This window comes from Dromaius novaehollandiae, chromosome 1 (assembly GCF_036370855.1).
Source record: "Dromaius novaehollandiae isolate bDroNov1 chromosome 1, bDroNov1.hap1, whole genome shotgun sequence".
Classification (NCBI taxonomy): Eukaryota; Metazoa; Chordata; class Aves; order Casuariiformes; family Dromaiidae; genus Dromaius; species Dromaius novaehollandiae.
Window position 1 is genome coordinate 102,558,695 of NC_088098.1, and position 18,112 is coordinate 102,576,806.

Consider the following 18,112-nt stretch of genomic DNA (forward strand, 5'->3'; position numbering starts at 1 on the left):
GGTGATCCTGATGTTTTATTCTACAGCTGACAACAGCTGTTACCACGACTGCAGCCTGGCTAGACTAGAGCATATTACTTCCTCTATCTCCTTAGCAGCTTGTACTACCAATACACGGGATTTGTCCTTGAGCTATTCACGCTGTTAGCAAATGCCTCCACGGGTGGAGGGGTGAAATGGTAGTGTTGAGGAAGAGCATTAATAAGCACTGTAAGGCATAGCCCACTTACCTAGTGCAGTGTTTGCACCAGCACTTTGCTCAGGGCTCCGTTCCTGGCCTGTGTCCTCGCAAGGATCCTACGTGGCTTCCAGATGTTTCCCTCTCAGACTTCTGGCTGTTTTTCCTACTGGTCTGGGAATTGTATACAGCCTGTCAACTTTCCCCAGATTAATTGATGCCTGTCTGTGTGTACTTCGAGGCCTTGTTCTGGGGAGCTCTCACTGCTCTAGGGGGGAGTTAGTTCCTGCAGGAACAACCAGCAAAATCTCCCGCACAGTCCCCGGGGAGCAGGGGAAGCAATGCAGACTGTGAAGCAAGCGCATCCAATTGTGAGTGAGCTCCCTCTCCCAGGGACGGGGAGAGAGTTTGACAGGAAAACTGTGGATGTGTGCATGTTATTTGAAAGTTGGGAATAAAATGCCTGAACCGTGGTTATCTGAGACAGGCCTCTAAGAACCACTTTCTGTTGATTAAAATGCACAGAAATTAATTTAACATGTGCAGCAAATTATTATTTTAAACTAGGTGAATCACAGTGTTGCTTTAAGCCACTTTCAGAGCATTGTAGCTGTAGACACAATGTAAGGCTGCGTTCTGCTCTCACCTACACAAATTTACATGCTCAGGTAACTGCTTTGAAGGAAATGAGCTGACCTAATGGAACAGCCTGGGTGGTAGGAAATGGCTTAGCTTTATGAATCATCTTTCAACTGCTGTTCAGTTTAGCTTGTCCCTTGCCTGCCTCATGTGCAGTGAGATAAAAAGCCCTGCTTTTCACAGAGGTCTGAAATAAGATGAACTTCAAGAGGAAAAGACTCAGACACAATGTTTCAGGTGGGATGAGGAGAGGACAGCTCTTGGACTAAAAGAGGGTGACTTTTAAGCAGGTGCATACACACTCTGCATTAATTATCTAATCTGAAGCAATTCAGAAGGCCAAATGAGAAACCTAAGTCACTGAACCATCAGAGAAGGGATGCAGATGATGTAAGGAGCAGGGACAATTCAAAATATTTCAGTTAAATGCTTTAAGTAGACTGTAAATACCTCCCCATTTAGAGTTAAACTCAATACTAGATAGATACAGTCTAGTTGTAGATGCACAGAGATTCAACTCTTTTTAATTCACCACACCGGGAGCTGAAAAGCAGAAAGGTAAATGAACCTACACAGAGCTCCCAGCTGCTGCAGCTTCCAGGACTTATCAGTTAGGACTGTGCTATCTTTGTAACACATTGCTATTAAATTAGGTCTACACTGAATACAAGCAGGGCGGACAAGGAGGTCCATATTTATCGCAAACAGGAATTTAGTCTAAAAAGATATGATATGGAGGAAAGCAATAGTAAGCATGCAACTGGCAGCCAACTTGAGGTGTGAATGCTAAGCTATATCCACAGAGATGTCTTTTTTAGTTGGTCCCTGGAAAGCTCAGTGGCTCCAGCAGCACTTAGGAGCTGGGTCCGGGGGACACCTACTCAGCAGTGGCCCTCCCTTTAGCTCTATCTAGAGTTTCCAGTTTGTAGGACCTCTGAAAACCAGCACCTACACTGGGCAAGCCAATTCAGGCATGTGAAATTTGCAGTTATGTTTGAAAATGCTTATCTAAATTTTCAAGCCCAATTTGGATCACCTCTAATAATACATTGGGGATTTAGTGATTTCTGTAGATAAAGGACTCCAACATCTACTGAGCAAAATATATCCTGAGGAAAATGCACACAAGCAATCTTGACCTGTAGCTTCGCCTTTGACATGGATTTCTTCTGCGATTTGAGAAAGATAATTATCTCTGAGTTAACCTGCTTATAAAATTCTCCCAATAAACCTGTAAAGGAGAAAGCCAATGTTTCTAAGAGCTTTGAAATACTCTACCCATTTCAATGCTCTATTTCTTTTCCCTACTGGCTAATTTAAATTCTTACATGTTCATTCTGTGACAAATAAGACTGGGGGTTGAATGGGGTCTAAGCTCCTCCAACCTCAAACACAGTTTCTCCAGGTTAAGGCTGAGGCACCAGAACCAGGTGCATGCGCAGTGGCGACTCAGTGCCTGCACTCCACTTATTCACAGAGTAAATCAGTGGTAGGAGGATCTGGCCAGCATGTCACAGATTTCACGGACCTTAAAATGAGAGGTGATGAGAAGAAAAATTATATTCAACCTCCAAAAGAATGATTCAGGAATTTTTGAGTTGCAGAGCACAGGCAGAAGAAATACAGTATGACAGTTTCATTACTTGATAGGTTTTCTTTCTCGAAAACCAAAAGGCCGCCCTGAAGGCTTCCAGCTTTGGCCTTTGAGACTCTCCAGACTAAACCAGTGTCTGCTGCAAAGGTTGGAAGGACCACTCCAGATGATGCAGACCTCGGTGTGCTGGAGCTGAGTGTGAAGCTGCTGTGGGGAATGGACCTTGTAAGAAAGGACCTTGGGCACCACGCTTCTGAGCGATTCCCTGCAGTGTGGTGTGTAGGATGTTGCTGGCTAGTCACCCCCATCAGGCACTCGAGGTCAGACCTGGAGTAGTGCGAATGTGAGATCCCAGCACCAAGGGCAGGCAGCTGGACCAGGAGGGCAGGGTCGAAGAAGGTGAGTCCCATGCTCAAGGCATGAGGAGTGAAAGGGATCTGAACTCCCCTATGAATACAAAGGAGCAGAGGAGAGTGGCTGAGAAGAAATCCCTTGGTGATTATGGACACAAGCTCCTTAAGTTATACAGAGTGGGACTTGATACTGATTAATAGTCCAGCATTACCAAAAAGGCAGCTTTGCGTTCAGATGGAAGATGAAGGGGAAGATGCTAAAACTTTTCTTGTCTGACTTGTTACTGGTGTGTGACCTGTTATCTCGTGCTCCAGTGTATTCAGCAATCCTCTTTCCTTCCATTCTGTTTTCTTTACAGACACCTGCTGTGTAGAGGTCTGGTATACATGTGTATACTTGTTTGCACTGATGTCTCTTCTGCCCCTAACTGGGAATTAATACCTTGGAAAACACTGTGTTTTCTGGAGGAACACCACTGACAACTCTATGCACTTTGTCAAGACTAAGTAGGAAACCAAATTAAACTGCATATTTCACAAGTTAAACACACACTGGCTGCAGGGCCCAAGGGTTGAAATTCCAAGGAAACCTGGCACATAAGCTCAAGTGCGTGTATATGAAAAGGGAGGGGAGGAATAAAGAGGAGCCTTTTCATCTGACCTTACATCAGGGGAAACATGGCACTCAGCAGAAAGGTATTTCAAGAGGACTGACTTGAATACCCCATAACTGCTTTTGCAGTAAGCAGTTTTAAAGGATGAAGAAATCCATTCTTACAACAGGAGCAAGGAATACAAAGTTGCATAGATTTTGTTTTTCACACAGGCATTAAAAGAAGAGTTCCCAGACTCCTGCAGATGTTATGCCAGTTTATTTTGACTCAGATTTCCCATAGGTAGAAGTTTGCAGGGCTTGAACAGTGTCATGTAGCAGGAAGGAATCAGAAACGCTTTTGGGGCCTGATGTTCAGAGCCATCCAAGCTGAATAGCCACTAGTTTCAGTAAGCAGTTCCACACGCGGAATGAGTGCAGGCACAGTGTCCTCCTGCCCCTTTGGTGGCCCCATCAGTACTACTGCTTCAGCTGAACAGAATATAGCTCTTGCCATTATCTTTTCAATGCTCTGTCTGCTCTATTTTTAATTCTCTCAAGGGAGAGAGGTTTGAATGGTACTAGATCTCACGGCTAGAAATCCTTCCTTGTATTTGGTGAGATATACAACTTCCTTTTAATTTGATCGTATTATTTCTAGGCTTAGTGCTTTTCCAATGCACTAAATAATTCTGTTTCCTCTGTGTTAAAGGGTTTAGTCTGCAGTCTTCCGTCTCACTGCATAGTCACCCTGACTTGTTTAACTCCATTCTTCTTAGGCAGCCTTCCCCCCTCCTTCACACTTTTGTGTCTTTCGCTGAACAACAAGTCATTGGTCTGCATCCTCTAGATACTGTGGCTTTCCAAACTGCATGCAATAATTCACTGTGCTTGCAAAGCTGTGATCGATGTGAGTGCATGTCTCACCTTAAGAAGCTGTATGTAGCTTGGTTCAGTGATAGACAGTGCACAAGGGAAAGGTATTACATTTTGTGAAGTACTTCAAGATGCTCAGAAAAATAATGCTGCATGCCAGAGCTACCAACCTGGACAACAACACAATTTGAATTGCGGTCCTATCATGCTAAGAGCATGCATTTAAGAAGCCTGAGATGAGCATTTACTCTGTTGAAGCTAGCAGTGATAAACCAATATCCTTTGCAGATTGGCCACTGACCAAAACACTGTGTGCATCTCATTATAAAGGGTGGGACAGGTTTATTTGCATAAGGACACTTCATACAACAAACAACTTACCACCTTGTTGCCTGTTCTGTGGGTTTTGAGCTCTTTTAAAATTTGATCCTGAGGAACAAAAGAAAAGGGGCATGTGTCTATACCAGCTGTCCACTTGGCAAGTGAGATAAGATATATCTGGGCCTTTGCTTGGAACTGACTTCCAGAAGCACCTTTTGGCAAGTGATGCATTCATATCCAAGAAGAATTCAGTCTAATCTCTTCTCTCTTTTTTTTATAGGAGAAAACTTCACTTGGCACGATTGGAGCAGATAAGCCTCATCTTTATTGGTACCCATATACTGATGATAAGATATCATAAAGAGGTGGTCCAGACTTGATGTTAAAGTAAAAGCATTTCTGGCATAACACTCATAGTTGTAGCTTGGGTGAAGACAGACTTATTTCAGTGCCTTACATGAGACTCCATGAGAACAAAGTACCCCATATCTTGGACAATAACTAGGTGTGAAGCAGTTGTGCAGTGGGTATATAATAATAGTCTCTCCTTATACAGCAGATCTGTCTCTAGAACTAATTCAGCCTTATGTATACACTGGTGCAAACTACTAAAGGCAAATTATGACATTATACTTCACAAGTCCTCCAAACAGATTCTCTTGCTGTTGGATACAGCTGCAATCTCAAATCCCAAACTGAGGTTGTGGAGTTGGTGTTTTAGGAAAAGCAATGTCCAACTCTCTAGAACTGTTAATGAAGCACATGAAATCAGATAGGAAAATCACCTCTTATTTGTATGGGTTTGGTCATTTCCATGAGGAAAACCAGCAGAGCTTCCTAGCAACTATAGCAGCTATCTAGAAAGCAGTGCTGATTCTCTCTCTTGTTCTTCAGATAAGCAAATCCTGGGAATGTGGTAGAGAAGGTGTGCATAACATGCTGCTCAACAGCAGTGTGTCCACCCAATTTGACTGTGGAATACAGGGAAGAAGGTTTGTCCAGAAAGCCTATTAGCATGGCATGGGATACTCAGACACCCAAAGACCAAAATGGGGAGTAAGGGAGAGGAGAAGTCAGAAGAATCATCTTCTCCACTGAGATAGTAAAGCTTTAACTTTGCAAACTGTTTACTTTGGGGTTTCCTCTAGGTACAAGTAAGGGCCACAGCACAACCCATGGGGTTGGGTTTTGTTCCTTTCTGACCCTCAAGAAGGGGTTTTATTCAGTCATTGGAATGGGGAAGTCTGGCAAATCTGATCCTTTCCAGCTCTGCTGCAGACATGCTGTTTACTGCCAGGCAGGTCCTAAATCTATCCAGACCTAAGGAGTAAAACGAGGTCACACAGGACCTTTCCTAGTATGTTTAAATACTCTTCTCTTTCTCCATACAGACACTCTGCATGAATGTGTCATTTTGATGAGTCTGTGAGGAAATGTTGAAAGTAAGTGCATTTGAGGTGAAAATGTTCTATTAGGCAAAAAGAAAAAAAGAAAAATGGAAAGGGAATGTTTTAATTTTTAGAATGAAAACCAAACAGCAGAGCTTCCTGTGAAATGGAAATTCTGTTTCCTTTCAGTGCTAATGATAGCATACTAGCTGTGCTCATTCATGGTCCCACTGCTACAATGGTGGGTGCGGAATTCTCTCAGCATGGCGTATTTCTCTGTGGTTTACTGTCCTGCTACTCCGAGCACCATAGTAGCTAAAAATGTCAGCCCTCTTGACCAACAAATACTAACTGTGCTTTCCTCCATCCCCTCCACTTCAGTCCTCTTAGGCAACAGGCAATATAATCATAGCGCAGTTTTCTTAGGGACAGGGTAAGGGCCTCTGCTGAAATACAGCTGCCCTGCAGTGTGGAGAAGGACATCATTCCCCTAAGATCTGGCAGGATACAGTAACTAGACCTGCAAATGTGCTCATCACAGCATCTGGCTGACCAGAGCAAAAGGAAGAAATGGCTCCTGACCTCCCCTGTCTAAGATGGTTGAGGGAGGGGATGTGTTTGAACCTGATGAGGTTTATATAGCCTCCTGCTGCAATGGAGAACAGAGAACTCCGAGGAATTTTCTCCACACTACTCTGCTTTTTGCTAGTGGGGTTAGGACAGGACCCAGGGACTCTTGTGGCACCTGCACCTGACACAGCATGGGCCTTTACTGTAAAGACCAACAGCCCAGTGCTCCCCAAATGTCCCTGATGAGGCCATTGCAGTGTAGGGACAGCACAGGTCCTGGGACTGGGACTGTGTGCAGCAGCTGTGCGCAGAAGAGAAGTCGCCAAGCAAGCGCAGAACTGCTCTTGGCCCTGGAAAAGCTCTCCCTCTGCTGAGCTGGTGTAGCAACAGGTAAAATGAAGATCTATCAGGAGCTAGGTGCAGAAAGGAGACATGGGAATGGAGGCCTCAAAAAAAGAAATTAAATTTGTTAGTAGGTGCAAAGAAGAGGGGAGCCTTCTCAAAATAAACCTGGTTGCTGCACCTACATGGCTAAGGGAACCCAGAGCACCATAGGGAGCCAGCAAAGTGAAACCCAGTCTTGGATTGCTTCCCCTTGCTTTATGAGTAAAGTTCACATGTCTCTGTGCTCCCAAGCTCCTACAGAGAGGCTGGAAAGAGAAGAGCCATAACAACTGTTGAATATTTGCAGTATTTCCTACTCAGCTGGCTGCAGAAAGCCACAAGCAGTTTCAGTGGATGCCTTAACTCACAACATTTGCAGCAAGGTTTAGTACAGCTATGAGAATTAGACAGCCTGGACCAATTCCGAAGGTGTAAATTAAAAAACTAGCGCAATTTTTTCTCATCCTTTTTGTACCGTGAGTGTTAAGAAGATTTAGTGGCTATTTTTATTTAAGAGTGGCTTTGCTTTCATTAGTGCCAACCTTATGCATTTTTAATATGAACTCTTGGTTTTGGTCTGTTTTTGGTAGAAGCTTCAATGATTTCAAATTCTTTTCAGCAGTTATAACACTAGAATGAAAACTGCTTCTCAAATCTACTTCGCCTCAAGGAGCTGGGTCTTCAAGAAAAGAAACATGATCAGCAGACTCACAAAATTGTATGAGCTGGTAACAGCAGGGTTTTGCTGCCCGATCTTAAGCAATTACAACTACTGCTTACAATGGGGTATGTTCCTGACAGCAGAATGGCAACAACTTTAGGTACTGGCCCCTAAGGAGCAGTGAAACCACACTAACCATACTGAGAAAGTGAGCCCAACTATCTTGCTTCTGTAGGTTTTTCAGAAATAGTGTCTTCCTGCCAGAGACGTGATGGAAATCAGCTGGCTAGGTCAGCCCTCTGCCCTTCTTTCCCTAGCGCTGGTAATCCTCATGTGTCCCATTAGAGCAAAGAGCTGCCAGTTATGCCAGTAACAAAGCTCACAACAGCTCTGCCTGCTATTGCTGAAGCAAATGGGGAAATGACAGAACTTCTTGTTCCTGTTGCCCAGAAGCATTAAATCTGTTTTTTAAAGCAAAAGACTGTAACAACTCTCTATGTCCTGCTCACGCTGTCTGTGAAAAGCTCTCAGGAAGAAGTAGACAGAGCAGGGAACTGGGAGGTGGGAACTCAAGTCTTTGCTCTTGGCTCTATTTTGGTCTAATATCTTCTCATCTGTGGAACATTAACCACTTTTTTGGAGGGCTGGAGTGGGGAGGGAAGACCAAGTGCACCACTTAAAAGATGTCTGGGGAGATGAGATGTTTTAAAAATATGCATAGATGCAGCAACCTACAGATGATCAGAAAACCTGGCAACATGGGGAAAGAGTGTGAAAGAGAGGTAAAGGGACTCAATCTGGAGAAGGAAAGTCTTAGGTTAAACACTTCAGAGAAACTTCTTGACTGTCAGACCCGCCATATGTGTTATACGTGTCTCCTAAAAGGAAATGGAGGGCCCATCCCTTGCTACTCTGAAAGCACCACTGCACCACACAATGGAAAACACCCTGGGGGTGCAGGCCTCTCTGTGCGTAGAGGAGAGCAGATGGGGTAGAGCGTCCGTGACACGACAAAATATGTTTCACCCCTAATTTAGTCTTTGCTCTGTATGTGACTTCCTGTGTACAGCAGTTGTAGCAAATTAAGAGTTCGACTCCCCTTCCCCTCTGAGACATCACAGGATGCTGCACAGCGAAAAAGAATAAAACAAGCATTAATAGTTACTGATCCAGGTTCTGCCAAATCTAAAAACCGTTATAAAGGATTATAATTGTCATGCTACATACAGTTTATGCTGATTTGGTTTGATCAGTGCTCAGTCCTTCCCCACACCAAAATCTGCTTCGATAGCCTGTCGAGGACTTTTCTTGTAATGAACATGCCTGCTCTTTTACCCTTGCCTGTAGGGCAGGCCAGCACAGATAAGAAGGACTGTGATGTTAACACCTGGGTGTTACCAGAACTGCCCAGCTGAGCTATATGCTGGAAATCTTCAAAGAAAAATTATAGTGGTGCCTCAAGCACACTGTTCCCTCACTTTGTTGCATGTCCCCTGCTGCTGGGGCCACACCAACACACACACAAAAGTTTCCAGGAAGACATTATAAAATATTTAGTAAGATCTGTGTTTAGCTGAAATACCAAAAGTTCTCTTTCGTCATTTGAGGTTTTGCCAATGTTGCAATTGCCTATCTTCTCTGCCTCTCCTAAAAATAAATGTCTTTTTTCCTCTACCACTTAAAAAAAGTTTGAAAATCTAGCAAATCCAGTCTCACGTGAGTGAAGCAAGCACAATCACTCCCATTTTATATGAATGGGAAAAGAAGCAAGGAGTGCTGAAATGCCTCGTTGCAGAGTGTGCTACATGGGAGAAGGCTTGGACTTAAACAGCAGGGAATCCTGACTCCTATTTCTGTACTCCTTTCCATCAGCAGCATGCCCAGTAACAGCCAAGAGCTCCTCTACTCTTGAAGTTCGAGGCACACAGCGGGAAGAAAGGTACGGGAAATGCTTCACGGGCATGCTCTTCATTTACCTTGCATAAGCAAGGGCTCTCATGTTTTCTCTCCTGAACCAAAACTCTCTGTCGATAACGAAAGTGAGACTGTATGATCCACGTGGAACCGGGGGGACATCTGGGGCTAAATCACAGCCACTACTGCAAGGGATGAGTAGGAATCAACCCCAAGGAGCCCACTGATCCTATACGGTTTGTTCACTTCTCTTTATGTGCCCATTTCTTACAGGTTTTTAAAGCCTCCTTTCAAAATGATGCAAGCCTTTTAAAAGTTAACTCTCTTTGCCACCTCAGAGACTAAAAAAGTAAAAGGCAGTCCTTCCTCATTCCCCTTCCACACATGTAATTTCTCCCCCTACCCGTCCCCCCACATCCAAATCTGGACTAAACTCCGCCAAATATTCTGAGGTGCATGGCAGGGCCTGGGGTGGGGGAAACAGACATTTATCTGAACCTCAGCAAAATGATAGTCTGACCTGCCTTCAGTGAAAAATTGCTTTGCAAGGTGGAGCTAATGCAGATCTAGTAGCGAGTCCCGAGCTAGTGGAAATAAAAGTTTTCTTTACCTCCATGTCCTGCAGGAGAGAGGTGTCCTCGGGGCAATCTTTCTTCCCCACCCCTTTCCCTGTTATCTGTGGGAAAACTTCAGGCGAGCCAGAGTAAAATCACGCTGCTGTGGAGGGTATGTAATATCCAGGCTCCTGCTCAGCGTGAAAGCTGACAGAGCCCAGTGAGCGGCCCTGCACTACAAACAAGGAAGAAGGGCGGGTGGGTGAGAGGAAGGGAGGGAGGGGAGAGGAGGGGGAGGCAAAGCAATCAGGGTTTAAATTTAGACACAAATCTAAACAGATACTGTCCTGCCCAGAGTGCTGGGCTCATGAGACAACAAGCAGCAAACTCTGCTGCTGTGCCCAAACATGGGGACACCATGTGGGCATTTTCTCCCTCCCTTTTTTTCTCCTCTCCATATTTTCTATCACCTTGTCTTTCTTCCTCCCCCCCTGCCCTTCCTGTCTCTGTTTCTCTCTTGTTTGCAGTTGCTCCCCCCATGTCTCTTCTTGGGTCTCTCCCTGTCCACACTTTCCTCTCCAAGTCTGCAGGGTCTCCTCCCTTGCTCTATTTGTGAGGTGGATCTTCCTTTAGCTGCAATTTCCCCTCTCTTTTCCCTCACACTCTTCAGGAATTGCAATCAGCAGCAGACTGTCTTTAGGGTAGTTAGAGGGGCAGAAGAGGAGCAGAGAGCCGGTGATGACTGTGTTTGTGCACAACTGAAGTCTTAGGTGTCCTGGTCCATGGCTGGGATTCCCCAGTAATATCAGCAATACTAATGTGCCATTGGGTGAGTCCCCAGTGAGAGATCAGGGCTCCACTGTGAAAGGTGCTGCAGAAATGTGGGCACAAGGAGGGAGTCTCTGTGCAAGGTATCACTTGCTAGCTGTGAAGCAGGACTAGGTCTTTCCACTCTGATTTCGTTTCTCATACTACCGAGTCAGAAGTTGCAGGATGTTCTTCTCCTTTTACAGAGAAGGACAGGCTTGCGCACTGGAAATGAGAAGCTTCCGTGGTGGTAGAAGAATTCAGATGGGAAAAATTAAGCCTCAGGAATGTTTTGCTATGGTTTCCCTTTCCATTCAGATCACAGTGTTGTAAACTAGACATCTCGTTCCTGTTTTAGCAACTGTTTGCACATGCTCCTCCTCAAGAATTTTAGTCCCCACCTCTTGAGAACAGGGTGGTGCAGAGGAATTTGGAAACACTCCCTTTGTCTTCTGCTGGCTCCCCTGCCTCGCGTGCAGCTGCAAAGTGACACAATTTCATGCCATCATTTTGTCTTGGGGACAGAAGAGGGTTAAAGCATCTTTTCTGAAAGAGATGCTTTTCCTTCACAGTTTTTCACAAGTCCCTGCTGTCTTTGGAGGAAAACGCTCCAGAATGTATTTAAATGTGAACATCATCATATCCCAGATGATCATTACCAAAAATCACCCCAGCATGGTTGTTCTTACAGTACTCTTAACTGTTGCTGTACTGCATGCTGTAGGATTCCTGTGGTTCTTTATGAAGTACAGGAATTAACGTTTAAATCACAATCTCATTATCTCCGAAGTTCAGTATACAATGGTTACTCAGTCTTTAGCTGAAAGAATGATACACTGAGTTGCCACAGTCTGGAAGTTAGGTAAAAGGACTAATTCAGTTTCTGTTGCTGAAACACCGGATTAGTTGAAACCTTTCTGCTGTAAGCAATTAGCATATGTTGCAACTAGAAATCTAAGCAAATAGACTGAGAATCTAAAAGAAATGTGAGAATGAAATTCCTCCCTTGTTGGTAATCCTATTGATTTCTTAAAATCATGATAATAGTAGCCTGGGAGAGGGAATAGGAACTGAAGTGATGAGAGCAGGATGAGGGAGGCAGGGCAGGATGCTCTGAGTGTCCACGCTTTGCTTGTTGCAGGGACAGAAGGAGGATTTCACTGTGGACATTGGTCACAAGTGTCATTTTCAAGATGTGCAATGAAACAGACTTTCAAAATCACAACCCTCCAATGACTGCTTCATTCTACTTGGGATCTATTTCAGTGTTTTCTTTATGCTTTCAGGGGTTGTACTCTGCAGAGGAAACTGTCTGTTTAGGTCTACGGAAAAGGAAACTGCTAGGCAGAGACAGTATCATTTTACCTGTATTATTAAAGCAGAGGTAGTTATGGCTGCCCCACCAAAGTATCTTGTCACAAGGCAAATCTTTTCTACCTGCAAGGTTCCCAAATGCCATTGCTCTCAGCATGGTATGCAGCACTCAGTTTATTAATGCTAAATCTTTTTTTCGGAAGAAGCAAAGAGAACATGCAGAACTATGGTGTATGTTGCTCTCCAAACAGGAAGACAGGAGGTGTGGGTTACTCTATATTTTCTTGTTTCTGGACTGAAAAACAACAGAAAATCTGAAACAAACAACCCGCTTGCTTCAAGAATCTTGTGACAAATGTTTTAAAGGAGATAGACTGAAGAACTGTCTTAAATGAGATAGTTAGACTGAAGAAATGGCTATTTTTCATGCAGTGTTTGCAAGCGTAAATGTCAGGTATTCTAGAGTATGACCGTCTGCATCTCTGTGTGTATCTGTTTACAGATCTTCTGGGATAAAGCAGCATCTATAAGATTGTCTAAGGTGTTCCTATATGCAAAAAAATATTTCTGTATCTGTTCTGCTCAGGAAAAAGAAATCCAGTCATCACAAGTGCCAGTAAAACAGACTCTAGGGGGAAGTTTCATCTGAGTGATAAAACGATGCATTTGTGGACCTCTGGATTTTGCAGCTTCCCACACAATTCTTTTCAATACGAGTGAGATCAGACCAGAAAGTTCACTTCAGGCCAAATGACTGCTGTTCCTGCTACATGCAACATGTGGGGGAGAGGCACAAGGCAACCATTCACCCTGTCATACCTGCAAAAGACGTAGCAGAACTAGTTCTGCCATGCAGAGAAACACTTTGTGTAATACTTGCTGGCATCTTGCATTTTGGCGGTAAAGGACGGACCACGGTGCTCCTATAGGATGCTAGATCAACAGAAAGGAGATGCAGGGACATGGCAATTCTTTGTTTAGAGAGCACTGCAGAAGAAAGCCTTTGAGTGTATGTGAGACTTTGATTCAGATATTCGTGTCCCCATGGCTGTATAATTTGGGTGTGTCTGTGTGGGTGTTGAATCTGGGAAAGTATGTTTGTGAGGGTGGTGGATTAGCAAAGGGTGGAGGGAGCTGTGGGTCTCTGCAAGACTGATTTAATCTCTGTACTTTCTGGAGGTGTTTGGTCAGAATATATTAGGCCCTGCCTGTCAGTACCAGTACCTGAGACTTCTGTCTGTGTATCTGTCTGTATTTGGTGGGTAATGTCCACAGCATTTTTCAAAAATTTAATATTATTAACCAGCATCTGTTACCAACTTGGGTTTTTTTGACCCCCTCGAAACTGGGGTATCAACCTTTCCTGCTCCCACTCAAGTAACTTAATTCTCAACTGAAGAAAAGGGGATAGAGTAACCACGGAAAAAAACACTTGTATTTCAAAGATCAATCAACTCTAAAAGCCAACATCCTGTTTTGTGTTGGGTTTATACCTCAGTGCCTGTAGCCCTCCTCTGACAATGGCAAGCTGACAAGAAGTGAACATGAGCAGTATTTTCTATGGGAAACTTGCTTTTTGAACCCGCCTTTTCAATAACTGTGCTCTGAAATATCTGCTCCCGCCAACCCAACCCTAGCCCCTCAGCATTAAACTAGCACTGCAAACTTTAAACCTCACCCTCCTCTTCAGGGAGTTATCAGCAGGAAATGAAGTCAGCTGGAACACTTTGTACTATTGACATTTTTTGCTCTAATTCTGCAGCTGCACTTGAGCACATCTGAAAACGCACAGGCACACACACTCACATACGTGCTCATGCGCGTGCACACACACGCGCAAGCACGCAGGCTAGCATGCCAGGCATTGTATACCTCTGGGAACTGATGTGAATGGATAAGCCCCATTACCAAAGATGCTGTAACTAAATGGAGGGACGTGGTTATAAGTGATTCTAGCTAAGCTGTACTGGACAGAGAGTGCAAGATATAGAGTGTTGCATGGTGGCCACATAATAAAATAGCTGATAGAGAGATACTAACTGAAAGGTTGAATCATTTCACGTTTCTTTTGCCAGCTTGTGTCTGACTGCTAACATCATGGCTCTGTACAAATTAACCAGGCTTCTTGGCTCCCAGGTTTTGGGCAATAGTCTGTCCCTAAAATGAAGTAAACATAGGAAAATGCTGTACTGTACAGGGAGCATTTCACCTACAATGCTTTGCCTCAGCGGCTCTGCTCTTAGCAGCAGGATCACACTGAGATACACCATCCTCATTCATACCAGGCAACTCAGGTCTGGTCAGTGGTGTACAGATGGCTAGTGTCATCTCTTGCAGCACTTGAATTTCTTTGAAGAGCTCTTATTTCCAAGTGCCGATCCACTTGACGTCAGAGAACAAACTGAACTGGGGTACTAAAAGGCACGGCTTCATCCCATTATATTTACACAGTGATGGGACAAATATTACCAACATCAATCATTGCCAGCCTGTTTCTAGACTGGATAACTCTTCTACTAGTTACTAGTTTTATTATGAAACAAGACGAAATATAAATAAATAAAAAGTTACATGCAGAACATAAGAGCTGACACAATCCCTAGTATCCATGCTGGATACAACTACGTTTTGTATTGTTTTCAGGCCAGTCCTACTGAACACCTCTCAACGTCATAGAAACCAGTGGCAGAGGTGGCCCTCTCAACAGCTTCCTCAGCATGCAGGCCAAGGTCTGACTGAACAGCAGATTTTTCTGACTGAAAACTAAACACCATTTCTGATGCCTAGCAGGTTATGCTTAGAGAAAGTTTACATTGCCATTGTCTGTGTGGCAGCTATTAAAAAGATAAAAAGGCTTTTTGCTGAATGCCAGTCCAGCACTGTATTCATTTTACCTCTTGTTTAATAAATATACAAATGAAAGGAGCAGAAGATAAATTCCCAGGCAACTTGAATTGGGAACTTTGAGGACAAGAATAAATAAATGCATTACACACAAGCATGCAACACTTTTCTGTGTTCGGCAAAGTTCTGTGTTGTATGCAATTTCCTAATAGTAGTTGCGCTGCATAGTTGGACAGGGCTGGTATCTCCTGAAGCTGATATCTCACCAATGTTTTTAGAAACAATTTGCATGGTGGGGCTCATGTGGCACCAAGCATTGGCACTTCAAAGCACTGAGTACTTCAGCTTTTGCCAGAGCTGACTCAGAGGTCAATTGCTTCTGTCAAATACAGCAGCAAGTAACTTTAATCACTTATCACTTGAAGGCAGAGACCTGGCCTAGCTCACAAATCAAGCACTATTCACAGTAAGACTGCACAGCCTGCAAGTGTTATCTGCTCGAGGAAAGGGTCCTGTTCTTGAACAGACTACATGATCTAGACAGGAAGGCTGGCCCAGCTCAGAGCTAGACTGTATATCTGAAGAGAAAACTTGCCTGGCCCATAGCACAACTACACTATCTAAAGAGAGAGCTGGCTCAGGGAAAAATCTACTATAAAGATGGCAGAGAGAACATGACGACACATAAGCTGGATGGAGACCTTGCACGGCTTCTGGCTAAAATACACGTTCTGCAGAGATGTGGCTTCCAGATTCAGCTTGTGGCCCATGGCATGTAAGCCAGGCTGAAATTAAGATCATTCCACTAACTGGCCAACCCCCGTGGAGGGAGTAAAGTGGCTCAATCTATGGCAAGATATTACTGTACATTTATTGTTTTTGTAACGTAGATAAGAACACGAGTTGAAAAGGAGAACTAGCGGCTAGCAATACTTTCTTGATCTTGTTACGCAAGGATCCTGGAAGACCCTCAACTCCTTGCATCAGAATAGAAAGAGCCCTTCTCCTTTCTCTGAGATGTAGTTGAGGAAGTGAGAGAGGCCTGGAGATTTACTCCAGATAATACATTGCTTCAGAGCAAGCTGAAGGAGTTAAAGACCTTGTCCTTTGCCCTGCAAGTTTGCCCAACACTGCTCAGTCAGGGAGCACAGTGTCAATACAAGCCCTGTTCAGTCAGTGCAACGTGCGATACAGGCTATACGCTGGTGTGCATTGCTTGCTGCAGACAGCACTCAGCTTAATAAATCCTATTCTCCTTAGCACAGAGAGCCAATACTATTCACCTTAATAAATCCCATTCAACCCTGAACACCCATCGGACTCATCAGCCCTGTGCCCGTGAGGAGACTGTGAGCAGGTGCACTGCACCCAGCCACTGCAAGCTGAGCAGCCGAGGCTGGGACAACAGCACCCCTTCGTGGGTGCTGACAGGGAAGCCAGTGAGAGCCTTTCAAGGCTGAAATGCGAGAGAAGGCCAAGGAAAACCTGGTGCATGTGTTGCTACTGTTTGGATGACTCACTTTCTCTTGTCCTCTTAAATCCCACTTTGCACGTCCAGTTGTGGCAGAGGAAGTGCAGGATGATTTTGTGTGCTCTCCAAAAGGTTCATTTTGAATCTCCTTTCACAGAGTGGTCAGTGATGGGGCTGTGCACTACCAGTAACATGCACTGCTCCTGGCAAACGAGAGATGGCTACACTCTGCAAATACATTCTGTTAATAAATTTAAACTGTATAACATAAGATTTCCCCCTTCTGGTGTTTTCTGCAAAAATCAGTTGCCAACTCGCCTTCCCTCATCCCCTTTATCTTCTTTCCCTTCATCCTGGCACTTGATTCCTTCCACCTATTCTCCATGACATTCCCTTTTTCCTTTACTGACCGCACCAAACACCTCCTCTCTGCTCTGTCATGGTTTTGTGCTCCCCTGTAAAATCATTCACACACTCATCCCTCATATGTGTTTCCCCTGCTCCCTTTATCACTTGTCCCTTTAGCTGCAACAAGGAAATGTCCTCCCTAGTTCTCAGAGGGCAGGACTGCTGTGAAAATAAAGAAAAACAAGTTTTTTCTGTGTATGCATGCACGTGTGTTTGTGGGGAGAGGAAAGAGAAAGCAATATGCCTCTGTGTTTATTTTAGCTAGCAAAATCTCTAACGAAATAGTTCATGTTACAGTTTGTCTTCCTCATCCATTTTTTCTCTTTTCTAAGTCCTTCCCTCTAGATCACATTTGTCTCTTTCTCCCATACTCTTTTCACCTCTACAGAACAGCTGCTATCTTTTCCCCTTCAAGATGTTCCACTCTTGCCCCTCATCTAAATATATTACATAATCCTATATATAAAAATACATCCTTTCACCCACTCTCTTTTCCTCTCATACTTCACTCCTTTTCTCACCCTATTTTCTCCTTAGGTCTTTGCCCTGAAACACAACTTGCCCTATATCAAAGCCAAGAGTACTTTTATTGCCTTTGTTGCTGGAGCAGTTCCTCCCTGCAAGCTCAGCTCTCAGTTCTGCAAGTGTGTGACTTGCCCCAGCTGAACAGCTGCACATAATGGGTTCAGAGCACTCCCTTTTCCCCTTTCAGTTATACCAAAGCTTAAGTTTCTCCTGAATATGGCCAGTGGAGGGCAGCAGTGGAGGGCCCCAGAGGGAAAGCCAGGCACTCTTCCCACTCTAGAGACAAGGGGAATATTGCAGAGACAATAATTTTATTCTGTCTGTCCACAACAAGAGGTCAGTACATAAATGGTAGACAATAGATGCATGGTATATTTTTCTTCCAGATGAGATGGCTTTCCTGAACTAATCCCAACAAAATGATTCATTTGGCCTGCACCCCACTATTCCCAGGAGCCCTTCAGGTGAATTGTGCTGGCAACCCATGACCTGATCCTCAGCACCTTCTTTTTGAGTGCCCCATGACCCTGCCCAATGCCTGGATATGCATCTGCTGTGTGATGGAGCGCATGGAGCACCTGGGGACAGCTGTTAGCCACATGAAAAATGTTGGTTGTGTGATGGGGAAGGAGCCTTAGCATGCAGCCCTCAAGCACCTCTTGTAAATATATGACCTGCCCCAGCTGCAAGACTGAACACCATCATGGTCCGGACCTTGA

At 44.3% G+C, this 18,112-nt stretch overlaps 1 protein-coding gene and 1 long non-coding RNA gene across 8 annotated transcripts in view; one reads left to right on the forward strand and one right to left on the reverse strand.

The window, feature by feature from the left end:
- Positions 1-10,216, reverse strand: part of RCSD1 (RCSD domain containing 1) — a 35,784-nt gene extending 25,568 nt beyond the window's left edge. The window contains exons 1-2 of one of the 2 annotated variants that reach the window (XM_026093368.2): positions 10,081-10,200; positions 4,614-4,661 (exon numbers count right to left, since the gene is read on the reverse strand). In XM_026093368.2, the coding sequence (XP_025949153.2) occupies positions 4,614-4,661; positions 10,081-10,086 (54 nt within the window). In that variant the 5' untranslated portion in view covers positions 10,087-10,200. Of the gene's footprint in view, positions 1-4,613; positions 4,662-10,080 lie in introns of both variants that reach the window. The other variant, XM_026093369.2, reaches the window with a different exon arrangement.
- Positions 1-16,731, forward strand: part of LOC135330254 (uncharacterized) — a 38,802-nt gene extending 22,071 nt beyond the window's left edge. The window contains exons 3-5 of one of the 6 annotated variants that reach the window (XR_010392144.1): positions 4,834-9,495; positions 10,096-10,196; positions 12,648-16,731. This is a non-coding gene — a long non-coding RNA (uncharacterized LOC135330254). The remainder of the gene's footprint in view (positions 1-4,833; positions 9,496-10,095; positions 10,197-12,647) is intronic. The other 5 variants (XR_010392146.1, XR_010392147.1, XR_010392148.1 and 2 more) reach the window with 5 other exon arrangements.
- The last annotated feature ends 1,381 nt before the right edge of the window (positions 16,732-18,112 follow it).